Source organism: Ranitomeya imitator, chromosome 1 (assembly GCF_032444005.1).
Source record: "Ranitomeya imitator isolate aRanImi1 chromosome 1, aRanImi1.pri, whole genome shotgun sequence".
NCBI classification, from domain to species: domain Eukaryota; kingdom Metazoa; phylum Chordata; class Amphibia; order Anura; family Dendrobatidae; genus Ranitomeya; species Ranitomeya imitator.
In genome coordinates this window covers 662,551,739-662,578,543 of record NC_091282.1, presented here as the reverse complement: position 1 = coordinate 662,578,543, position 26,805 = coordinate 662,551,739, and the positions used below count along the sequence as shown (strand labels likewise).

The window sequence follows — 26,805 nt, the reverse complement described above, 5'->3', positions numbered from 1 at the left end:
ATTGCCAAACAGCATGTGTGGTGCCTCCCCTACCTTGTGTCACCTGTAGGGGGCCCATGTGCCTCTCCCAGGTATGAAACCTTAAATAGCAGAGGTTTTGATTGTTATCAGTCATTGGCTGCTGTTTTTTGGGGCTGCCCAGCCCCCTCAGCATTACTGGCTGCTGAAAGCTAAGAATATCACCTGTGATCTGAGGACCACACTGAAGACTGAATGTTGTGGGCAGAAGAGAAGAGGACGATGTCAAACATAAGAGGTATGACCCAGATCAGAGAGAACATCACTCCCCCTCCGTCTCTTTCCTTTCTGAATCTGTACAAGTTTCATTTATTTTTTTTAATCAATTTCTTCTACACTAAATAAATGGGGAACGTGGAATAACTCTGAAATAACAAAATCAGAACCACGGGTGCAGAGAAAATGGTGCGAAGGTCCCTTCTATCTTAGTTGGGGGCAAAATCTGTTATTTTAGAATGATAAAGATATTTAAATGTACCTCCATATACTTCTCATACAGATGTCTACATGCAATCACATGACTGTATAAAGCATCTCGCCACTACTAGACAATGGCTGATCTGAGAGGGTCTGGACCGTGGCCAAAGAGAACCAAATCGGCGCATAATATTTAAGCTGCATTGATAAAGTTAATATATGTTTCATTGTTTACACGATTTTTATGTCTAGGGTGATAGAAACCTTTCCCCATCCACACAATAATCTAGGATGCTCAGTCAGATGGACATGATATATTTCCTAGACTCTTCGTTCACAGAACTGAAGTTTTCTAAATCCCAGAAAAAAACTTCTGTAGTAGAAGTGAATGGCAAGACAGGGGGTATAAGGAGGGCCAAAGACAAGAAACCTATATGAGCCATCTATACCAGACGACCCGAGATGGAGGTCGATGTAATTTCTAAGTCTACATGACTCAGAGATTTGTGTTGATTTTTAAGTGAGACCTCCATCCAGATTCCTGGTCTGCCCGGTGTATACACAGTTCATTGTCTGGGACTCTATTTGGGGGAAGTTTCCATCTTCTTTAAAAATCCAGCTTGAAAATATTTTTTTTTTATGTAGAAAGTTGTAAAACAGAAGTATAAGTGTATTATGTTGTATATTAGGAATCTTTTGCTTCTGTGTCTTCTGCCGTAACACAGCAGATATTCCCAGAAGGAGATAAAAATGTAGTTCAAACAAGAATGTCTATATTTAATGAAGAGTCCGGAGATCACGAGCATCCAATACTGACCCCGGGCCTTGTACGCCAGATTCTCTGATGATATTATAGATGGTGAGATATTCACAGTCTTTGCATTTTTACTTTAAAGATAATTTTTCGCACAATTTTTAGGCGCAGTGTTTCACAGATTGGTCACCTCTGACCATCTTTGCTTCTGGGAGTCTCTGCCTCTCTCACATGCTCTTTTTATGCAGTCATGCAACTTAGTTAAAAATTGACCCTCCGGCTGTTTTTCATTAGTACCACTCTCTTTTCCAGCCTCTTATTAACCCTGACCCAATTCTTTGGTAATGTGTGGCTGCCATCAATTTCAAAATGTCCAATGTTCAACGTCTGATTTGTGTCCTATGATCTGTTATGACTAAAATATGACATAAGAGATTTCCAGATAATTTCATTCTTGTTTTCTGCGTATTTTACACAGCTGCCCAACTTTTTGGGAATTTAGGTTAAATAAATTTATATTTAACCATGATCTAAGAGATACATATGTATATATCGCAGAACATTGTCCTCAATTCATCAGTGCTTTATTATAAATTTATACATGTTTTATATATATATTATGTAGATGTATGTAATATTTGTGACTATGTTAGTCTACGGGATGTATATTTTATATGTATCTTCTGGGCGTGTTTTTTATGTGCATGTTATATATTTATAATATATACGGTACTTAGAATAGAATATATGTTGGATATTTAGAAGAATATTAAATTGTTTCCGTTTGGCCTCACGGTTTATAATGTAGAAACAATAAAAAACAATAATAAGAGTTTTTTAGTTTTTGTCTGTTGATGTCTATCATACACCTTCTATTTATCACATATCTCTTATCCCTCTATCTGTTGACGGTACAGTTATCTTCTGTATTGTTTATGGCTGCATAGTATCTGGTATATAATAATGCCACTTGCTATATGGCAACGTTAAGTGCTACCTGGTGTGTGGTAACATTACACACCATCTCACATAGGGCACTGTTACCCACTATATGGCGTACAGTATTGTTACCTGCTATCTGGTGAATTGCACTAATATATGCTATCTGTTGCATAGTCCGTCAGCTGCTATATGGTATACGGCACTGCTACCTGCTATCTTGCATAGGGTTCTGCTACCCGCTACCTGGTGTACAGTACTGTTATCTAGTGTACAGTACTTTTACCTTCCATCTGGTGTATGTTACTGTTACCTGCTCTATTATATGGCACTGTTTCCCGCTATCTGGTATGGTACAGTTACTTTTTGATATAGGTTACTGTTACTTGTAATCTGGGGTATGTAACAGAATGCTAGAAGAATAGTTCTGGTGTATGGTACTGTTATCTGGTGTATGGTCCTATTATCCAATATCTGGTGGCTGGTACTATTATCTGGTGTACGGTTCTGTTATCCCCAATATGGTATACTACTGTTATCTGGTGTATGGTCCTGTTACACCCCATCTGATGTACGGTTCTTTTATCCCCTATCGGATGTATGGTCCTGTTATCTGGTGTACAGTTCTGCTATCCCCTTTCTGGCGTGTGGTCCTTGTATTCCTCATCTGGTGTTCAGTCCTGTTATTCCCTATCTTGTGTATGGTACTGTTATTCCATTTCTGCTGTACAGTAATGTTATCTGGTGTATGGTCCTGTTAACCAATATCGGGTGTATTGTACTATCATCTGTTGTACGGTTTTGTTATCCCCAATATGGTGTATACTACTGTTAGGGCTCATTTACACTTGCAATGAAATCGGACGAAAGCAATCCACTAAAAAATCGGATTGCATTCGGACCAATGTTATTCTATCATTGTGTGTTCATCAGCGTTTTTTTTCCCAGCTCGGGTCTGATCACGATCGGACTGGAAAAAAGTCGCAGCATACTGCTATTATAATTGGAAATTGGATAGCATCCCACAATAGAAGCCAATGAGTGTGAGAAAAAAATCGAACAGCGACTGCTGTCCAATTTTTACACACCGATCGCGTATGAAAAGCCGCCAATTCATCTGCCACGTACAGTAAAATCAAAGCTTGACAGGTTAGAATGGAATAGATATATAAACATAGAATAGCTAGATATATAGATGTCAGTGACACTCACATATAAATCCGTATATATATTACATAGATAGAAGAAAAGCTGGCAATTCAGCAGTCATGTACTGTAAAATCACAGCAGGAACTGACAGGATAGAATAGATGGATTACATACAGTATATACACATAGAATAGGTGGATATACAGTATAGATGTCAGTGACATATACAATTAGCATAGTGTGTGGGCAGCTTACTGTACATGTATTTAATTAGTAAAAGATTATTTTGCTGAAAAAAGTGTCGCGGGCTCCCGCATAATTTTCTTAACCAGCAGAAGGAAAGGCGATGGCTGGGGGCAGATGTTTATAGTCTGGGAAGAGGGTAATACCCATGGAACTTCCCAGTCTACTAATATCAGATCACAACTGTATACTTAGCCTTTACTGGCTATTAAAATGGGGGACCCCCAAAAGATGATGTAGGGTCCCCCTATAATTAGTAACCAGCAAAGGCTAAGCAGACAGCTGAGGGTTAAAGGGAACCTGTCACCCCGTTTTTTCAGATTGAGATAAAAATACTGTTAAATAGGGCCTGTGCTGTGCGTTACAATAGTGTATGTAGTGTACCCTGATTCCCCACCTATGCTGCGAAATACATTACCAAAGTCGCCGTTTTCGCCTGTCAATCAGGCTTGTCAGGTCAGGTGGGCGTGGTGACATCGCTGTTTCTTCCCCAGCTTTCCGTTGGTGGCGTAGTGGTGTGCGCATGTCCAAGTGCCGAATCCACTGCGCGCAGGTGAAGAAAAAGCGCGCGATCTGCGCTATTACCCTTGTCATCGGTGGGGGCGGCCATCTTCCTGAGGCCGCGCGTGTGCAGATGGAGTGCTCTGCTGCACGGGGCTTCAGGAAAATGGCCGCGGGATGCCGCGCGTGCGCAGATGGAGATCGCGGCGGCCATTTTCCCAAAGCTGAGTTTGCATCTCGGCTTCAGGAAAATGCCGCCGTGATCTCCATCTGCGCACGCGCGGCATCCCGTGGCCATTTTCCTGAAGCCCCGTGCAGCAGAGCACTCCATCTGCGCACGCGCGGCCTCAGGAAGATGGCCGCCCCACCGATGACAAGGGTAATAGCGCAGATCGTGCGCTTTTTCTTCACCTGCGCACAGTGGATTCGGCACTTGGACATGCGCACACCACTACGCCACCAACGGAAAGCTGGGGAAGAAACAGCGATGTCACCACACCCACCTGACCTGACCAGCCTGATTGACAGGCGAATACGGCGACTTTGGTAATGTATTTCGCAGCATAGGTGGGGAATCAGGGTACACTACATACACTATTGTAACGCACAGCGCAGGCCCTATTTAACAGTATTTTTATCTCAATCTGAAAAAACGGGGTGACAGGTTCCCTTTAATATTAATAGCCTAGGAAGGGGCCATGGGTACTGCCCCAGGCTAAAAACATCAGCTTCAGTTGCCCCAGAAAAAGTTCATTTCTAAGATGTGCCAATTCTGGCACTTAACCTCGCTCTTCCCACTTGCCCAATGGCAAGTGGGGTGATAGCTGGGGGAATTGATGTCACCTTTGTATTGTTAAGTGACATCAAGCCCCGAGGTTAGTTATGGATAGGTGTCAATAAGACGCCCCCATTACTAACCCCATAGTCATATTGTATAAAAACACATACACCCAGAATAAAGTCCTTTAATTGAAAGAATGACACAGACTCCTTTAATAAATCTTAATTAAACCATACTTACGACCTCGCCCATTCCCCCGACACCATAGTCTCCTGCAAAGGGTTTAAAAAAAGCGCAAAAAAACAATATTCCTCACCTTTCCGCAGAGAAGATGATAATCCGTTGGTCCCACGACGGGTCTAGCTCTGCTGCATCTAAATGGTGGGCTGCATGGTTGCATGATGCGACCATACAGCCTGTCATCATGCAGAGACACTGAGCAGTGTGTATCCTGACACCTGTATTTCTATCTATTTTATGTGTATATTACTGTATGTAATCCACCAATTCTATCCTGTCGGCTCCTGCTTTGATTTTACACTCTGCGGCTGCTGAATTGACGTCTTTTCTTCTACCTATCTATGTAATATAGATGTAGATGGTGGCCCGAATCTAACGCATCGGGTATTCTAGAATATGTACGTAGTTTATTTATGAAGATTTAAGAATAATGCAATGAATATACAGGATTTTCCGGGTAAAATATATACATTATCATAAAATTTTTTTGCTCATAGAACTTAATACAACTGAACGAAATTATTAAACAGATCATCAAAATATATAAACCATTACATGAATATCTAACTGTGTTTAAATAAATCATCGGACGAAAGAAATACATCGACACTATAGTATATTTGTTAACAATATCAACCCAAAATATTTTTGTACACCACATTGACTGACAGAGCGTGCTCAGTAAACGTGACTGAACTACGTGGCACTGTGACTGACAGAACTTATTCAACCAGAAACACATGGGCTACTTGCACATTGAACAAGTCTGTAGGAACATGTTCACACTGCTCTATATGGGTATACCTTGACGATTGGTGGAGCAGCTTAGTATACATTTTTTTTGCAAAAAAAGTATCAACTAAATACCCTGTTTTTTCCATCTTTTGACAGGCACTTGCTTATTACTGTGATTTTTTTTTACAACAGAGTATTTTTGACCTCACTGTGCTCTTTTGTGTCTTCTGACAAAACTTATTCAGTAAACATGAGTGAACTATGTCGCACTGTGACTGACAGAACTTGTTCAGTAAACGTGACTGAACTACGTGGCACTGCGACTGACAGAACTTGTTCACTAAACGTGACTAAACTGCGTGGCACTGTGACTGACAGAACTTGTTCAGTAAACGTGAGCGAACTATGTGGCGACCAATCAGCGACGCAGGATTTCCGTTACAGACAAACAGACAGAATTAGACGATTATATAGTACTAGATGGTGGCTCGATTCTAATGCATCGGGTATTCTAGAATATGTATGTATGCATGTACGTCACAGCCACGTAGTATATAGCACAGCCACGTAGTATATAACACAGCCACATAGTATATAACACAGACAGCCATGTAGTATATAGCACAGCCAGCCACATAGTATATAGCACTGCCGCATAGTATATAACACAGCCACGTAGTATATAACACAGACAGCCACATAGTATATAGCACAGCCACGTCGTAGTATATAGCACAGCCACGTAGTATATAACACAGCCACATAGTATATAACACAGACAGCCACGTAGTATATAGCACAGCCAGCCACGTAGTATATAGCACTGTCGCGTAGTATATAACACAGCCACATAGTATATAACACAGACAGCCACGTAGTATATAGCACAGCCAGCCACGTAGTATATAGCACTGCCGCATAGTATATAACACAGCCACGTAGTATATAACACAGACAGCCACATAGTATATAGCACAGCCACGTCGTAGTATATAGCACAGCCACGTAGTATATAGGACAGCCACGTAGTATATAGCAGCCACATAGTATATAGCAGCCACATAGTATATAGCACAGCTCACATAACACAGACAGCTACATAGTATATAGCACAGCCACGTAGTATATAACACAGCCCACGCAGTATATAACACAGCCCACGTAAATATATAGCACAGCCCATGCAGTATATAACACTGCCTACGTAGTATATAGCAGCCAGGCAGTATATAACACAGCCCACGTAATATATAGCACAGCCCACGTAGTATATAACACAGACAACGTAGTATATAATACAGCCCATGCAGTATATAACACAACCCACGCAGTATATAACACAACCCACGTAGTATATAGCAGTGTGGGCCCCATATCCCTGTTAAAAATAAAAATAGTTATATACTCACCCTCTGGCGTCCAACGAACCTGTCCCGATGCGCGCGATGCTGCCACCGCTTCCATTCCCAGTGATGAATTGCGAAATTACCCAGATGACTTAGCGCAGAGGTGTCAAACTGCATTCCTCGAGGGCTGCAAACAGGTCATGTTTTCAGGATTTCCTTAGCATTGCACAGGTGATGGAATCATTCTGTGCAGGTGATTAAATTATCACCTGTGCAACACAAGGAAATCCTGAAAACATGACCTGTTTGCAGCCCTCGAGGAATGCAGTTTGACACCTCTGACTTAGCGGTCTCGCGAGACCGCTAAATCATCTGGGTAATTTCGCAATGCATCACTGGGAACGGAAGCTGGCAGCAGCATCGCGTGCATCGGTGGGCGTCGGAAGGTGAGAATAGCACAATTTTTTATTATTTTTAACATTATATCTTTTTACTATTGATGCTGCATAGGCAGCATCAATAGTAAAAAGTTTGTCCGGGATGGGGCGACACACTGGCACTGACTGGAGGAGAGTAGGGAGGAGGCACTGACTGGAAGAGAGTAGGGAGGGGCCAATTCGTGGCCGGACTAAGCCTGTCGCTGATTGGTCGTGGCCAGATGGAAGTACCCCTTAGACGATTAGATAGATAGATAGATAGATAGATAGATAGACAGATAGATAGACAGATATATAGATAGATAGATAGATATATCTCTGTCACTGACATCTATATATCAATCTAATCTATGTGTCTTTGTGCATCTATAATTGCTACTGTGACTCCAGCCTTATCTGGTGTATGGTTCTTTTATCCCATATCTGATGTATGGTACTATCAGTTGGTGTATGATTCTGTTATCCCCGATCTGGTGTATGGTACTGTTATCTGATCTACGGTTCTTTTATCCCCTATTTGGTGTATAGTATTATTATCTCCATCTAGTGTATGCTACTTTTATCTGTAGTACAGTACTGTTATCCCCCATGTAGTGTACAATTGAGTTATCTAGTATATGGTTCTGTTATCCCCTATCTGGTGTATTGTACTGTTATCTGGTGTATGGTCATACTACACCCCTATCTGCTGTATGGATCTGTTGTCCCCTATCTAGTGTACGGTCCTGTTATCTGGTGTACAGTTTTTTATCCCTTTTCTGGCGTGTGGTCCTTTTATTCCCCCTTTGGTGTACAGTCCTGTTATTTCCTATTGGGTGTATGGTACTGTTATCTGAGGAACAGTCCATATCTTGCATATGGTACTTTTATACCTTATCTGATGTATGGTCCTGTTATCCAATATCTGGTGTTGTCTACTGTTATCTGGTGTGCCGTTCTTGTGTATGGTACCGTTACCTGGTGTACGATACTGTTATACCAGAGCTGGTGTACGGTTCTGTTATCTGGTGTGTGGTTCTGTTATCCCCGATCTGTTATATGGTACCATTATCTGATGTATGAAGGTAAAAAAAAATTTTGTCAGCTCACCGTCCTCGACTCAATCCAGTAGTCCGCCCATCAGCCAGGGTCGCGGCTCAGCAGCCAGAGCAACGAAATCCCCAAAAATGTATATGACCCGGCGATGAAGAATCCGCTGCACCTTCAGAGGTCTTATATGTATAAAACTTCCATTTTATCGAAGAATAGTTGAAAGATATAAAACAGCACAATTACATGCAGTCAGATCAGCCAGTGGATATCTAGAACCAACATCTTTCAGCCTGTAACATGATGATTAAGGCCTTGTAACAGGCCGAAACATGTTGGTTCTAGATGTCCACTGGCTGATCTGACTGCATGTAATTGTGCTCTTTTGTAACTTTCAACTATTCTTCAATAAAATGGAAGTTTTATACATATAAGATCTCTGAAGGTGCAGCGGATTCTTCATCGCCGGGTCATACACTTTTTTTTTCATTATCTGATATATGGTTCAGTTATCCTACATCTGGTGTACGGTCCTGTCATCTGAGGAACAGTTCTGTTATCCCCCATCTAGTGTACAGTCCTGTTATTCACTATGTGGTGTGCGATACTGTTACCTGGTGTACAATTGTTATCCCGAACTGGTGTACAGTTCTGTAATCTTGAAATCTGCTGTATGGTACTGTTATTTGGTGTATGGTTCTGTTATCCCCTATGTGGTGTGTGGTACTGTTATCTAGTGAATGGTTCTGTTATCCCTGATCTGGTGTACAGTTCTGTTATTCTCCTATCTGGTGTATAGCACCATTATCTTGTGTATGGTTTTGTTATCCCCACCAGGTGTAGAGTCCTGTTATTTCCTATCTGGTGTACGATACTGTTATCTGGTGTACAGTTTTGTTATCTGGTGTACAGTTCTGTTATCCCCATCTGGTCTATGGTTCTGTTATCCAAGGAACAGTCCTATTATCTCCATCTGGTGTACAGTCCAGTTATACCCTACCTGGTGTACGGTACTGTTATCTGGTGTACGGTACTGTTATCGCCAAACTGGTGTATGGTTCTGTTATCTGATGTACTGTTCTATTATTCTTGATCTGTTATATGGTACTGTTATCTAATGTATGGTTCCGTTATCCCCTATCTGGTGTATGGTCCTGTTATCTGAAGAACAGTCCCGTTATACCCCATCTGGTATACAGTCCTGTTATTCCCTATCTGGTGTGCAGTACTGTTACCTGGTGCACAATTCTGTTATCCCAGAACTGGTGTACAGATCTGTTATCTCTGATCTAGTCTATGGTACTGTTATCTGGTGTGCGGTTCTGTTATCCCCTATCTGGTGTACGGTCCTATTATCTGAGGAACAGTCCTGCTAGCCCCTTCTGGTGAACGGTACTGTTACCTGGCATACGGTACTGTTATCTCCAAACTGGTGCACAGTTCTGTTATCTGGTGTGTGGATCTGTTAACCCCGATCTGATGTGTGGTACTGTTATATGGCGTATGGTTCTGTTATGCCCTATCAGGTTTGTGGTACTGTTTTCCTGTGTAAGTTCTGTTATCCTTGAACTGGTGTACATTTCTCTTATCCCTGATCTGGTATATGGTACTGTTATCTGAGGAACAGTCCTGCTATCCCCCATCTGATGCACAGTCCTGTTATTCCCTATCTGGTGAGCAATATTGTTACCTGATGTACCATTCTGTTATCCCAGATCTGGTGTATCGAAAAGTTATCTGGTGTACGGTTCTGTTATTCCTGATATGATGTGTGGTCCTGTTATCTGAGGAATAGTCCTGTTATACCCATTTGGTGTACGGTCCCGTTATTCCTTTTCTGGTGTATGGTACTGTTACCTGGTGTATGGCACTGTTATCTCAAAACTGGTGTACAGTTCTGCTATCCGGTGTACAGTTCTGTTTTCCTCGATCTGGTATATGGTACTGTTATCTGATGTATGATTCAGTTATCCCCATCTGGTGTACGGTCCTGTTATCTCAGGGACAGTCACCAATCGTATGTATCATCCTGTTATTACCTATCTGGTGTGCAGTTCTGTTACCTGGTGTGCGATTCTTTTATCCCCGAACTGGTAAACAGTTCTGTAATCCCAAAATCTGCTGTATGCTACTGATATTTGATGCACGGTACTGTTATCCCCAATCTGATGTATGATAATGTTATCTGGCGGGTGGTACTGTTATCTGGTGTATGGTTCTGTTATGCCCTATCAGGTTTGTGGTACTGTTATCTGGTGTATGGTTCTGTCATCCCCGATCTGATGTGTGGTACTGTTAGCTGGTGTAGGGTTCTGTTATGCCCTATCAGGTTTGTGGTACTGTTATCTGGTGTATGGTTCTGTCATCCCCGATCTGATGTATTGTACTTTTTTCTGGTGTACGGTTCTGTCATCCCCGATCTGATGTGTGGTACTGTTATCTGGTGTATGGTTCTGTCATCCCCGATCTGATGTGTGGTACTGTTATCTGGTGTATGGTTCTGTCATCCCCGATCTGATGTGTGGTACTGTTATCTGGCATATGGTTCTGTCATCCCCGATCTGATGTGTGGTACTGATATCTGGCGTATGGTTCTGTCATCCCCGATCTGATGTGTGGTACTGTTATCTGGTGTATGGTTCTGTCATCCCCGATCTGATGTGTGGTACTGTTATCTGGTGTATGGTTCTGTCATCCCCGATCTGATGTGTGGTACTGTTATCTGGCATATGGTTCTGTCATCCCCGATCTGATGTGTGGTACTGATATCTGGCGTATGGTTCTGTCATCCCCGATCTGATGTGTGGTACTGTTATCTGGTGTATGGTTCTGTCATCCCCGATCTGATGTGTGGTACTGTTATCTGGTGTATGGTTCTGTCATCCCCGATCTGATGTGTGGTATTGTTATCTGGCATATGGTTCTGTTATCCCCGATCTGATGTGTGGTACTGTTAGCTGGTGTAGGGTTCTGTTATAACTGATCTGGTGTATGGTCCCGTTATCTGAGGAACAGTCCTGTTAGCCCCTATGTTGTGTATATTACCGTTATCTGGTTTACGGTTCTATTATCCCTGATCTGGTGTACCGTCCTGTTCTTCAGAGATAGATATACTCAAATTAACGGCCTTGTTGTATTTAGGTTATGGGACGGGACTTTGTGCCCTGGAGTGAAAATTCTTGAATTGTTTTTTCTATATAATGTGAAGACTTGTCTTTCGATATCTGATTAGGGAAAGCCCCGTATCTGCAGAGGCAGTGCCTTATTAGATTGTCAGCTCTTCGAGCTGCAGCCATGCCGGTTCTGGAGCTTCCTCGCATCATGTCACCTGTCCCTTTGATGAATAATGTGGGGATTTATCAGACCGCGAGATCGATGCAGTTACATTTTAGCACCTGCTGTGGGAGACTTCCACATGAGATGGCTGATGTGGTTGTGTGCAGCGCTGACACACTTTCGGGAGATTTTCTTTATACTCCTTCTATGGCCTTTCTTCTATTACATGAAGAAATAGTATTTTTTTTTTAACATACTGCGAAGTGAAGCAGAATAAAAAATGAAGCAAAAAAGTATGAAAAAATGAAACATTTGTTTAGTAAAATGCTCCATATTCATGAAAAACGTCAACTCAATTTTTCTTTTTACATAAAAATCTAAATTGCCCCCAATGCTGGACTGAGCCTTTGGCAACACCATTGCAACCAAAATAATATGCAACTATGGGCTACACTACAGGGATGATTTTTCTCGAGGCTTGGTCCCCTATATGACTGTATAGGTGACATCTTACAATAAAACGTTGCCAACACGCTGCCTTCCGCTAGTTTAGCAATTGTCTTACAAGCGCCTGAAATGGTCTGCGCGGCGTGACGGAAACCGTACATGTCATTGGTGGTGGAGGCAAAAGACAGCTACTTGGAGGTATGACTGCCTGGCAGTGGCAGCCAGGGGCCAGTATGACCTTTTTGTGGGCTTGGTGTTCCCGTCAGGATTGAGCAGATAAAAGGGAGAGTTACCGTCATTTCAGAGTGTGAACCGCTCCTGAGTAATAACCGACTGCAGGTACTGACTCAGAACGAAATCTATTCTCTGTCACTTTGGTGCTTCAACACCCACAGGAAAAACCTAGACTTACACAACTGTTATCGGGGGTGGTTGAGTTGTGAAATATCCTGTCCAAGGACCTCAGCTCTATGTACTAATTGGAAATACTGCTCTGAGCCTGAGCGTAATGAGCGAAGCATAAGAAACGCACAGAACATGTCCCATATAGGCACTAAGTCATTCTGCCATGGTTTGTTTAAAGGGAATTTTTCAGCAGGTTTTTAATACCCAGCATGATGTAGAGGCAGAGACTCTGAATCCAGTGATGTGTCACTTATTAGGCTACTAGCTAAAGTTTTAATAAAAAATTACAGTTTTATGTGCTGCAGGTTTATTAGTTATTGGCGTGCTGAGCTGTGTAGAACAACATCCCCCACCACTGATTGGCTGCTTTCTGTCTATGCACAGTGTACACAGAAAACAGCCAATCAGTGGTGTGGGTGGGGTAATATAGAGCTCTACGTGCAAATAAATGGTAAATCTGTAGCAGATAAAACAGTGTTTTTAAAACTCTAATCAGTAGCCTAGTAAGAGACGCATCACAGGCATCAGGGTCTTGGTCTCTACATTAAGCGTTGCGGAATATGTTGGCGCTATATAAATAAAGATTATTATTACTATTATTATGCTAGGTAGAAAAAACCTGCTGATAGATTCCCTTTAAGCTGTTCATGTTAAAGGCTATTTTACACCTGAGTAACTATTTTAATGAATTGATCCAATAAAAAGAGAAGCCAAAAGTCTTCTAACCAATGTGTCCCCCTGAGATCCTGCAGTCATATTTCCTTCCATTATTCCAGAATTGTGATGAACGCTGGGAAACTTGCGTTGCAGTGTTTGACAGAAGCTCCAAATGCTGCAATATGTGAACGGCAGGTTATTAATATCAGGGAAGGTGAGAAAATCTGCTGAATCAGAAGACAAATGGCTGCAGATTCAAATATAGAGAACATATCCAGCTGCCAAGTGCTGGAAATAAACTGCTCTGTTGTCCAACGTCCCACTAGAGTTTCTACGGCTCAGTGGCACCTGGGGCCAACGTACAGGCTCACACTACAATCAGACCACAGGACAGAGCCGGGAACGATCGCGAGGTGAGGTTGTATGAGCACCACAACCGAAGCCTCTAAAAATAGCAGATGAGACATGCACTATGGTATAGTGTCATATATATATAGTGCTGGAAAGAGAAAGAAGTGAACAACTCATTCATTACGCAATGCATTCATCCATATGTCTCATTAATGCTCAATCTGCTGTGTGTCTAGCGCTGGTATAGAAGCACGTCATGTCTCTATTATTGGAGCCAACTATCTTGACCTCTGTGGAGACATGGGGGGTCGGTGGGCACCCCAGGCCTGCTAGCTAAAACGGCATGGACCAGGAATTGTCCCGTTGAGCGCCTGCTCTCCTTTTAACGTGGGCCTAACTCTACTCAGACAACACAGGGTGAGGGTAAAACAGTGTGGCAATGCTTTATTGAACCACAAAACAGGCAGATAACACATAGAACAGTCCCAGCACAAAACCCAAAGATGGTGCACACTACAGAGTCCCACCCTTCCGCTGACTCGCCGGGATAATGGCAGCTGTTACTTCAGAGGTCGGGGCATGCACACAGAGGAGGTAATGACAAGCGTAGGAAGATGACAGTCCATTCAGATACAAGGCCAGTTTACCAGAAGGTCACGACCTAGCTTTATCTTCCAGGGTCGACTACCCCACCTGTGGCACACACACATAGAGGTAACGACAAGCTTAGGAAGATGACAGTCCTTTAAGGTACAAGGCCAGTTGACTCGAGGGTCACAACCTGGCTTCTCTAAATGTATCCACGGTTCAGCAATGGTCAATGGAGCCGATCTGTATTCTCCCCACCGGGGCCGAGGTCCCCTAGGTTGTTTCCTGTAGAATCATAGCTCCATGTCCCTCTTGATGGAGCCATGTTGTATTGGCTGCTGTCATGTCTCTGGTCCTTTGGATCTATGGATATCTTGACAGAATCTCTAGCTGTCTCTCTCTGTCTCTCAATCTCTCAGAGGCATATCACCTCTTTTTATATTTAACAAGTGTCCTTCAGTCCAGCATCACAGATAAGGGGAAGAATTGTGACGACCAAGTCGCATTGTTTGATTATGTAATCTATTTGCATAGATTTTCCTGATCTGTTTGGTAATGGCAACAACCTGTATAGCATGGACATTGTATGTAATCAACATATCAGCAAACATAATTGTTCAGTGGCCATGCACTACTGTTTTGCAAAAATAACAAAATAAACTGTAGGAGGTAATATTACAGGTAAATATTTGTCTTACAAGAAGAGTCAATACTTCAGACAACAGTGTATAATTCTGGGCCTACACATTTTACAGTCTGGTTAATTAAGATACAATGCTATGTCTCCACAATCTCTCAAAGGAGCCCTCCCCATCTGGGCCTCTTACAAGAGCCCTCACCATCTGGACCTATCATAGCAGAACCTCCATCTGGCCTTCTAACAGACCCTTCCCATCTAGCTCTCTCAAAGGAACCCTCCGCTTCTGGCCCTCTCATAGCAGACCTCCATCTGGACCTCTTAGGGGCTCTTCCCATCTAGCCTTCTCACAGGAGCCCTCCTTGTCTGGTCCTCTCATAGGAGCCCTCCCAGTCTGGCCCTATCATAGCAGACATCTGTCTGGCCATCTTAGGGGTCCTCCCTGTCTGGCCCTCACAGGAGCCCTCCCAGTCTGTCCTTCTTACAAGAGCCCTCCCAGTCTGGCCCTTTCATAGCAGACCTTAGTCTGGCTGTCTTAGGGGTCCTCCCCTTCTGTTCCTCTCACAGGAGCCCTCCCCGTCTGACCCTCTCATAGGAGCCCTCACCATCTTGCACTCTCATAGGAGCCCTCCCTGTCTTGCCCTCACAGGAGTCCTCCCGGTCTGGTCGTCTCACAGGAGCCCCTCCGTCTGACCCTCTCATAGGAGACTTCCCTGTCTATACCTCTCACAGGAGCCCTCCCCATCTGGCCTTTTCACAGGAGCCCTCCCCGTCTGGCCTTTTCACAGGAGCCCTCCCCGTCTGGCCCTCTCACAGGAGCCCTCCCTGTCTGGCCCTCTCACAGAAAGCCCTCCCTGTCTGGCCCTCTCACAGAAGCCCTATCTGTCTGGCCCTCTCACAGAAGCCCTCCCTGTCTGGCCCTCTTATAGCAGAAATTAGGCTGACCCCCTTAGGGGCCCTCCCTGGAGCCCTCCCGGTTTGGCCTTCTTACTGGAGCCCTCCCAGTCTGGCCCTCTCATAGCAGACCTTAGTCAGGCCCTCTTAGGGGCACTCCCCATCTGTTCCTCTCACAGTAGCCCCCCCCCATCTGGCTCTCTCATAGGAAACTTCCCTGTCTATACCTCTCACAGGTGCCCTCCCCATCTGGCCTTCTCACAGGAGCCCTCCCCATCTGGCCTTCTCACAGGAGCCCTCCCCATCTGGCTCTCTCATAGGAAACTTCCCTGTCTATACCTCTCACAGGAGCCCCCCCATCTGGCCTTCTCACAGGAGCCCTCCCCATCTGGCCCTCTCACAGGAGCCCTCCCCATCTGGCCCTCTCACAGGAGCCCTCCCCGTCTGGGCCTCTCACAAGAACCCTCCCCATCTGGCCGTCTTACAGAAGTCCTCCCAGTCTGGCCCTCTCATAGCACACATTAGGCTGGCCCTCTTAGGGGCCCTCCTGGTCTGGTCCCCTCATGTGAGCCCTCCCCGTCTGGCCTTCTCACAGGAGCCCTCCCCATCTGGCCCCCTTACAAAACCCTCCCTGTCTGGCCCCTTACAGGAGCCCTCCTCATCTGGCCCTTTTACAAGAGCTCTCCAACTGGCGCTCTTACAGGAACCCTCCCCGTTTGGTCCTCTTACAGGCACACTCCTTATCTGACCCTCTTAAAGGAGCCCTCCCCCTCTGGCCCTCATACAGGAGCCCCCCTCTTACCGGAGCCCTCTGTCTTGCCTTCTTATAAGAACCCTCTATCTGGCTCTATTATAGGAGCTCTCTATTTTGCCCTCTTAAAAGATCCCTACGTCTGGGATCTATAAGTTCCAAAGAAGCAAAAACATAGCAAAATTCTGCTGACAGATTCCCTTTCACCTGAGAAATAATTGCAATGTAGACGTCATTTATTATGATGATTATTATTATATATTAAGGCAAGAGATCAATTAGTAGAAAACCAGTCAATGCAAATATTGCTGCAGTCCTTGACAAGATGATTAAGACATATCCGGATGTCTGAGGTTTTGCAGTAAGTGGAAAGGGGTTTGGTTGGCTGATGCTTCGCTGTTGTATTTCTCATCATAGTTTTTTTTTTTTTTATTTAACACTTTCAATCTTAGCACTTTCCACTCCAGGTAAAATAAAGGTAATTTCCATAGGTTAAAAATTGTACATTCAGCAGAGATCATGAAAGCTTTTGAGACTCTCTGATTTGCTTTTTTAGCAGCTCTGATGTAAATATCTCTTCTGGTTTTTGTTGTTTTTTTGTAGCCCAAATTGAAGTCATTCCATGTAAAATTTGTGGAGATAAGTCTTCTGGGATCCACTATGGTGTAATCACATGTGAAGGATGCAAGGTAAGATATCTGGGGAACATCATCCTCTCAGTACACAGAATTACGTTTGCTAATAAACAGAAATAGAAAGGTACAGAGAGAAGCAGAAATCTCAATGATCCTAAATACTGATACGGAGTGTACAGGCACCTTATCGCGGGTTTCGACAATATTGGGTGTCATCTGGAAGGATGAAAAATAAAATCTACTAAACTGCTGCTCTGTACAATTGGCTCAATAGTGTTTAATCTGATTGCAATGTATTGAAAGGACCGATTAGAGTCCCGCTGGGTAGCACACATCGCTGTGTTTGACACCTTACCAACGACCTCGTTGACAGGACGTCCCATTGAATCATCATGAAATAGCATTGTTGTACAGGTCGCTACAGGTCGCCGCATCGCTGCTGCGTCGTTGGGGAGATCGCACTGTGTGACATCTCACCAGCGACCACATAGCGACGCAGCAACGATCCCTGACAGGTCGTATCGTTGTCGGGATCGCTTAAGCGTCGCTATGTGTGACGGGGCCTTGAGTTCCGACAGATCTTTATTGCTTCTTTTATTTGGCAGGGTTTTTTCCGCCGGAGTCAGCAAGGGAAGCCAATTTACTCATGCAGCCAGCAACAAAGCTGTCTAATTGACCGTTCTAGTAGGAACCGATGCCAGCACTGCCGACTGCAAAAGTGTCTATCCCTGGGCATGTCTCGTGATGGTAAGAATCCATAATGACTTCTCTCTTCTTTGGCAAAGTACACAACACTCTTCTCTATCCTCTGACTAAATGTAGACAGTGGTGGTACATTTTAAAGTAAAAATGGCTTCTTTCTCGGGCATATTCATACGTTTTTATTGTAGAAAGCCTGGTGATTTGTTATGTTCATCAGAAAATACTCTATTACGATGAATGAAAATGATTTTAGAAACCCTAATGTCAAAAACTTAAAGGTGTTTTATGAGCTACATTTTGGTGCCTCTGTAAATATCATGTGGGTGGCTCATAAATATTGTGAAGCATCAAACCAAGACCACATGCGGCTGAAGGTGCATGACCACAAGATGTGTCCAAGAGTAACTTGGTGGGTGACAACTGGCAGATAGATAAAACAGTGGTCTGGGTGGTCGGCACCATGGTATAAACTGTATGACCTCTACTTGTGATCACAGCCTTATATATCTTGGGTCAGGTTTCCAGACTTTTATGTGGGTCAAACACTGACAGAGTAGCTATGTTTTCTAGAGAAAAACTAGTTTACTTATCTTACTTATTCCATATAGGGTATTGCTTGTAAGACTCCATACATCAGCTGGTAGTCTTCAATAAGGCTATCAAATTTTAAGTGGTTGTCTATCTTCTTTCTTCAGGAGCTTTCTGGCTTGTTGGGTTCTTAAAGATAGTTCAGACCGGCAGAGTGGCCGCACAGTAGGTCTGAATAGTGCATACTCCGATGTCACTGGCAGAGGCAGCATTACCTCTGCAACATCAGAGGCGCTCAAGGGCATTATAACTGGATCGAGACAGCTTTACGTTGCAACCAGTGGTCCTTGACTAGGAAAATCACCACTTTGATAATAATTAAAGGTTTAGATCATCTAGGAAAACACTGGCTTCTAAAAATCTGGCAATAATGACTAATAATTGTATTTTTTTACGGTAAGCACGACAACTATTGCAGTCATTCTTAATTTATGGTTTCAGCTGTCAAGTTTGGACGCATGTCTAAGAAGCAGAGGGCGAAATTACAAGCGGAGGTGCAGAAACTTCTAAAGGAGCAAAGAACAGAGATCGCTGGAGGCCTACAAATTTCTGACACCAACGCCGAACAACCATCCACTACAACTCCTGAGCTGCCTCACCCCATCCAACCCTCTGCATGGATAGGTCACGGAAGATGGGACTCCTCTTGTGCCACACGTAACTGTTCTCTGCCTAGGATGCAAGTGCAGAGGGAACCTCTCGTACATTACACACCAGAAAAGACACACACAGAATTCACAAGTAGGAAGAACCATCTTCGAGATCTGCAGCCTCATTTAGAGAATGGAAGACCGAATTTATTCCACAATCTGGAATCATACTGCAGCCTAAATTTCAGCAGTTTTTTCCCTCCGGAATGCATGATATCAGCCACTGAGCTTGGTGAGTAAGTCCACTCTCGATAAAAAGGCAAGTCTCGATTTACTTTAGATAAGTACCATCTTCAATAACATCAACTTCTCATTTGATTACTTCAGAATTGCTGATGCAGAACGTGATCTTTGCACACCAAGAAACCTGCCAGTTTCGTCAGGAGAACCTACAGATATTGAGATGGGAAACATTTTCACCTGAAGAGATGCAGAACTTCCAGCAAAAGGTGAGTAGATCCTTAATTGCATGGAGTAAATAATGACTGTGTGCATGTACCACCTCTCGTTTCTCTCGGCAGCCCATGGACCAGATGTGGGAACGTTGTGTCTGTCACATTACAGACGCCATTCAATATATTGTGGAATTCGCCAAGCGACTCAGCGGCTTCACGGACCTGAATCCGAATGACCAGATTGTACTCCTGAAAGCAGGTAAGAGAGGTTAACATGTAGGAGTAAGATCATTAGCTTCTCACACAACCCAACTGAATGCCCTGTCCTATCTATAGGTGCAATGGAGCTGCTGCTGATAAGAATGAGCAGGGCCTTTAACTGCTTCAATAATACAGTCTTTTTTGAGGGAAAGTATGCCCAGCTAGAACTCTTCCACTCTCTAGGTGAGACAATGTCTACAATCCTCACAATCAGATCAGATAGAAGGCAAAACGCTGACCGTAGTCTTTACTCTTTCAGGGTGCACCGACCTCATCACTTCTATGTTTGATCTCTGCCAGTCACTCTGCGCGCTCAACCTCTCTGAACATGAAATGGCCTTCTTCAACGCCATAACCCTGCTCAATCCTAGTAAGTTATCTGGTTACTTATATTACTGTGTACCTTGTAACATATTATAGCAAAATGATCATAAACTGCGCTGCGTAATAGATGTATTATATATGCATGTACAACTCACTGGGTACTATATTTATGGCTGCCAGACAGGGAAGGAGACTGACAGTAGAGCTCAATGGAAACTATATTTCAAGCTGTCAGAAAGGGAATGAAACTGACAGTAGAACTTAATGGAAACTATATTTAGAGCTGTCAGAATGAGAAGGAGATTGATAGCAGAATTTAAAGGGTACTATATTTATAGCTGCCATAAGGGGAAGGAGACTGACAGTAGAATTTAATGGGAACTATATTTAAAGCTTCCTGAAGGAGAAGAGGACTTACAGTATAGCTCATTTGGAACTATATTTAGAGTTAGCAGAAGGGGAAACAGACTGACAGTAGAACTTAATAGGAATAATACATAGTGGGAAGAGGCTGACCAAGGAGCATAATGGATACTATATTTAGATTTAGAGCTGCCAGAAAGGGAAGAAGACTGATATTATAACTTAATAGATACTATATTTCTGGTTGTTAGAAGGGGAAAGAAGACAGTAGATTTTAATGGAAACTATATTTAAAGCTGCCAGAAGAGGAAGGAGATTGACAGTGGAACTTAATAAGACTATGTATAGGGCTGCCAGAAGGGAAAATGGCTGAATAGAGAACTTACTAGATATTTACTGCTGCCAGGTTAGAACGTAGACTGACTAATAACCTTGCTAAAAAACAACATTTGCTACGAGAGGGGAAAGGGGACTGACTAGTAGCATTATGAATAAAGAGGATTTAAATAGACATTAAAAAAGTATCATACTTATCAATATTAATGGACTGCAGGATCCAATGGTAAAAGGTGGACGCAGAAAGATACTGATAAACAACCACTCACGCATCAATCATCCATGGAGGTTAGGGGTAGCTTAGTATTACAAATGCACTCGGATATGGCTTGTATAAGGTGCCAGTCGGCAGGTATTGTGTGTGTATAGCTGCTTATTTTCCTGTAATTTTTTTTAGATTTGATGTCCATTTTCAATTAATTGCATATAATTTTAATATAAAATGCAAACTAGAGGTTTGTGAGTTAGGCAATAAAAAAGTTGTTATGAGACATAAAAAACAGTCTGACCACAAAAGCACAGAAGTGGTGCTGAGGGGAGAACAGAAAGGGGGAAAATGTTGTGGTTGAAGCAGTGCAAAGTAGTCAAATAGATGGTAGGAAATATTTCTGCAAACTTGTCTTGTAGGATAGAGATTTTTAATATCCAATAAGAAAGAAAAAAAAGCCTCTTTTCATAATGCCACATCATTCCTAATAATCACAAATGTTATTTCTAATTGTAAAATGTAATGAAAGTACCAAACATGCTATATATATATTCCATTTATTGTCAATTGTATTACAGATTTAATTTTCTTGATTTGCAAAACTATACAACTTGTCATGTTCTCAATCTTAAAGAATCAGGCCCATCTTACTCCAGCTGTCCATTTTGAAAATGATCAGAATTTAGATATTGACTTAATGGCTTCATTTACTCATTTTAGTTTTTTCTAGGTCCCATTTTTACTTACCGGTACATATACTGTGTGCAGAATTATTAGGCAAGTTGTATTTTGATCACATGATACTTTTTATACATGTTGTCCTACTCCAAGCTGTTCAGGCTTGAGAGCCAACTACCAATTAAGTAAATCAGGTGATGTGCATCTCTGTAATGAGGAGGGGTGTTGTCTAATGACATCAAAACCCTAGATAAGGTGTGCTTAATTATTAGGAACTTCCTTTCCTTTGGCAAAATGGGTCAGAAGCGAGGTTTGACAGGCTCTGAAAAGTCCAAAATTGTGAGATGTCTTGCAGAGGGATGCAGCAGTCTTGAAATTGCTGAACTTTTGAAGTGTGATCACCGAACAATCAATCGTTTCATGGCAAATAGCCAACAGGGTCGCAAGAAGCGTGTTGGGCAAAAAAGGCTCAAAATAACTGCCCATGAATTGAGGAAAATCAAGCGTGACGCTGCCAAGATGCCATTTGCCACCAGTTTTGCCATATTTCAGAGCTGCAACATTACTGGAGTAACAAAAAGCACAAGGTGTGTGATACTCAGGGACATGGCCAAGGTAAGGAAGGATGAAAAACGACCAGCTTTGAACAAGAAACATAAGATAAAACATCAAGACTGGTCCAAGAAATATCTTAAGACTGACTTTTCAAAGGTTTTATGGACTGATGAAATGAGAGTGACTCTTGATGGGCCAGATGAATGGGCCAGAGGCTGGATCAGTAAAGGGCAGAGAGCTCCACTCCGACTCAGACGCCAGCAAGGTGGAGGTGGGGTACTGGTATGGGCTGGTATCATCAAAGATGAACTTGTGGGACCTTTTCGGGTTGAAGATGGAGTGAAGCTCAACTCCCAGACCTACTGCCAGTTTCTGGAAGACAACTTCTTCAAGCAGTGGTACAGGAAGAAGTCGGTATCGTTCAAGAAAAACATGATTTTCATGCAGGACAATGCCCCATCACATGCCTCCAACTACTCCACAGCATGGCTGGCCAGTAAAGGTCTCAAAGAAGAAAACATAATCACATGGCCCCCTTGTTCACCTGATCTGAACCCCATAGAGAACCTGTGGTCCCTCATAAAATGTGAGATCTACAGGGAGGGAAAACAGTCCACCTCTCGGAACACTGTCTGGGAGGCTGTGGTGGCTGCTGCACGCAATGTTGATCGTAAACAGATCAAGCAACTGACAATCTATGGATGGAAGGCTGTTGAGTGTCATCATAAAGAACAATGTCTATATTGGTCACTAATTTTTTGAGGTTTTGTTTTTGCATGTCAGAAATGTTTATTTCTAAATTTTGTGCAGTTACTGTATATTGGTTTACCTGGTGAAAATAAACAAGTGAGATGGAAATATATTTGGTTTTATTAAGTTGCCTAATAATTCTGCACAGTAATAGTTACCTGCACAAACAGATATCCTCCTAAGATAGCCAAATCTAAAAAAAAAAAACACTCCAACTTCCAAAAATATTAAGCTTTGATATTTATGAGTCTTTTGGGTTGATTGAGAACATAGTTGTTGATCAATAATAAAAATAATCCTCTAAAATACAACTTGCCTAATAATTCTGCACACAGTGTATTTCTGGTCGGGGCCATACACAATCATAATAATCTGACTTTTCTTAGGCTACCCCTGGCTACAAGACAAGCACAAGGTGGATACTCTGTACAGGAAAATACACTTTGCTTTCAGACATCTTCTCCGGAGGACACATCGCGAATTCATTTTAATGAAGGTTAGTCGATTCACTGTTCACACTCATAATATCCTGTGACATAGCGCTCCCTGAGTGTGTTGGGGGACACTCGCTTGGCAATGGTATTACTGCACACAGGAATAGTTTCTCACTTAATCATACCATCCGGTTTATTCAAATACAGCATAAACCGGATAGAGTACAGTCTGTACCGTTACATCCACAAAACATAATAAGACAGCAGTCTGTTTACATAGCAGATACACCTCTCTGCCTTCTTACAACCCCCTTGTCTGAGGTAACTTTCCAGGAGCTCCATTCCACATGCTGACTCCTTGTCATTCCTGGCTTCCAGGGAAGCCGCCTTACTAGGATCACTGTCCCGTATGATGACTTGCTCCGCAACATCACACCCGACAGTTCCAGACCCTTAGAAGAATGATAGCTTCCCCAACACAGTTAACCGTCACAGGCTCTGCAGGTACATGGTCTCACCACGTGCTATTCAGGAAGTCTCCACTTGCAGGACCTTCCAACACAGACCATGCAGGTACATGGCCTCACCATGTGCTCTTCAGGAAGTCTCCACTCGCAGGACCTTCCAACACAGAGACCATGTGATCACACCACAGTCTCACTATATCGTCTGAGACACACCCCTTGATGGGAGGTAGACTCGCCCAGCTCTCCTGCCCCCGCCAGGCCTGTAAGCCCAGCCCCTTACAAGCTAAACAAAGCTGGTAAAACTACAAGTCCCAGAGCAACATTTCAGGCTCACAGAGCAGAGGACCTCCTCCTCTGTGACACAATCCTGCCATTCACAACAACGCCGCTCACTGTCTCACAATCCTCACGTTTCCTTCATGTGATCATGGACCTATATCATCCTCACACGTCCCTTCATGTGATGGCAACTGTATATAATTCTCACACGTAGGTTCTTCATGTGATCGTGGCTCTATATAATCCTCACATGTCTCTTCACCTTCATGTGACTGCAGTCCTAAATAATTCTCACATCTCGTCTTTATGTAATTGCAGCTCTATATAATCATCATGTCTGTTCATGTGATCGCGGCTCCATATAATCCTCACACATCTCTTCACCTTCAAGTGATGGTTGCTCTATACAAACCCCACATGACTCTTCATGTGATCGTGGCTCTATATAATCCTCACATGTCTCTTTTTCATGCTATTGAGGCTTTATATTACCCTCACACAACTCTTCTTCATGTGATCGCAGCGCTTTATAATCCTAACACTTCCCTTCACCTTCATGTGATGGCAGCCCTATATTATCCTCACATGTCTCTTCTTCATGTGATTGCGGCTCTATATGATCCTCACACATCTCTTTTGCATGTGATCACGGTGCTATATAATCCTCAGTCTCTTCATGTGATAACCGCTCTATATAATCCTCACACGTCTCTCCTTCATGTGTTTGTGGCTCCATGTAATCCTCACATGTCTTTTCTTCATGTGATTGCAGCTCAATTCAATCCTCACATGTCTCCTCTTCTCCATGTGATCGTGGTTCTACAGGGTGGGTGATGTATATGGATACACCTAAATTAAATGGGAATGGGGGAAACTTTTCAAGATGGGTGGTGACTATGGTGGCCATTTTGAAGTTGGCCATTTTGGATCCAACTTTATTTTTTCCAATGGGAAGAGGGTCATGTGACACATCAACTTATTGAGAATTTCACAAGAAAAACAATTGTGTGCTTGGTTTTAACGTAATTTTATCTTTCATGAGTTATTTACAAGTTTCTCGCAGAAGTTAACAAGTGATGAGCGGATAGAAATTGTGTTGATGTCTGGTGAACACAGTACCCGGGTCATTGCAGCAGATTTCAATGCAAGACACCCTATGCAAGGAAACTGACACCATTCCCATGTTATTTAGGTGTATCCATATAAATGGCCCACTCAAAAAAGTTTGCCTCATCACTGAACATAATGTCCTGTGTAAGCTGAGGTTCCTGTTCCAATTTTTGTTTTGCCCATTCTGCAAATTCAGCGGCAATGACCTGGGTACTGTGTTCACCAGACATCAATTTCTATCCACTCCTCACGTGTTAACCTCTGCGACATGTCAATGGCTGTAAACAAAGAGAAACTTGTAAATATCTCATGAAAGGATAAAGTTACGTAAAACCAAGCACACCATTGCTTTTCTTGTGAAATTCTCAATAAGTTTGATGTGTCACATGACCTTTTTCCCATTGGAAAAAATAAAGTTGGATCCAAAATGGCCAACTTCAAAATGGTCGCAATGGTCACCAACAATCTTGAAAAGTTTCCCCCCTCCCATATACTAATGTGCCACAAACAGGAAGTTGATATCATCAACCATTCCCATTTTATTTTGGTGTATCCATATACATGGCCCACCCTGTATATACTGTAATCCTCAGAAGTCTTCTTCATGTGATCGAGGCCCTATATAATCCTCACACGTCTGTTCTTCATGTGATCGAGGCTCTATATAATCTTCACAAGTGAACGTGGCCCTATATAATCCTCACAAGTCTCTTCTTCTTCATGTGATCACGGCTCTATATCATTCTAACATGTCTCTTCTTCTCCATTTCATTGCTGATCTATATAATCCCAGTATTACCTCGAGGTCTAGCAGGAATCTTTTTCTCATGTGGCTTCTTCTTCATGTGCGAATGTCTTTTAGCTAATATCATTTTTTTATTGTATTCAGCTTCCTGAAAAGGAGAAACTCTCTAACATTTGCCAGCTGCACTTGGAAAAGCTGAACATCTTCAGACAGATGTATCCAACCATTGCATGGGAGAGATTCCCTCCTCTGTATAAAGAGCTGTTCATCTCCGAGACTGAAAATTCATGAACAGAGCCTGGACGTATGAGTTTATATCTCTTATCTCCGTGTCCTCTTTCCCCTAATTAACACTGAGTCCTGGGACAATAACAATCTTAAAATCGTGAAGGGGCCTCGATGTCTTCTACTCCATATGTCCATACGAAGTAGAGAACTCTTTTATTTGGATCAATGGGTTGGGTAATGAAAAGTTTATGAGCAGATCCTAGAATAGGAGGGCATTATAATACAACCTTGTTTTAAGCATTAACTCAAGACATGGAATCCATGAACCCTATGTCAAAAGCTTTGCAAAGAAGAGTTAGGGCGACCAATGTTCTTCCTTTTTTTTTTGCTTATGTTATTGCACATCTATGCTTCCTTTACATGGCTGATCATCAATAAGCTATTTGTATGTCCTATTATATCTTTTTGTAATAAAAGAAATTTTCTGTATTAATGGCAGCCA

The 26,805-nt window shown here is 42.8% G+C and overlaps 1 protein-coding gene across 1 annotated transcript; it reads left to right on the top strand.

Annotated features, from left to right (window-relative positions):
- LOC138641444 (nuclear receptor ROR-gamma-like) lies at nucleotides 1–26,794 on the top strand. Its single transcript, XM_069728962.1, has 10 exons — nucleotides 1–256; nucleotides 17,199–17,284; nucleotides 17,836–17,977; nucleotides 18,962–19,402; nucleotides 19,498–19,619; nucleotides 19,692–19,824; nucleotides 19,902–20,009; nucleotides 20,086–20,196; nucleotides 23,427–23,536; nucleotides 26,220–26,794. Exons 1-10 carry the CDS (start codon nucleotides 214–216, stop codon nucleotides 26,364–26,366), a joined length of 1,443 nt encoding a protein of 480 aa, XP_069585063.1. The 5' UTR covers nucleotides 1–213; the 3' UTR covers nucleotides 26,367–26,794.
- Nucleotides 26,795–26,805: the final 11 nt, after the last annotated feature.

Excerpts from the sequence above, each read along its gene's own strand:
- LOC138641444 (XM_069728962.1), top strand. The coding sequence starts at position 214 with ATGTTGTGGGCAGAAGAGAAGAGGACGATGTCAAACATAAGAG. Across the intron at positions 17,978-18,961 it reads CCTGGGCATGTCTCGTGATG|CTGTCAAGTTTGGACGCATG; the intron begins GTAAGAATCCAT and ends TTATGGTTTCAG. Across the intron at positions 19,403-19,497 it reads GATATCAGCCACTGAGCTTG|AATTGCTGATGCAGAACGTG; the intron begins GTGAGTAAGTCC and ends TGATTACTTCAG.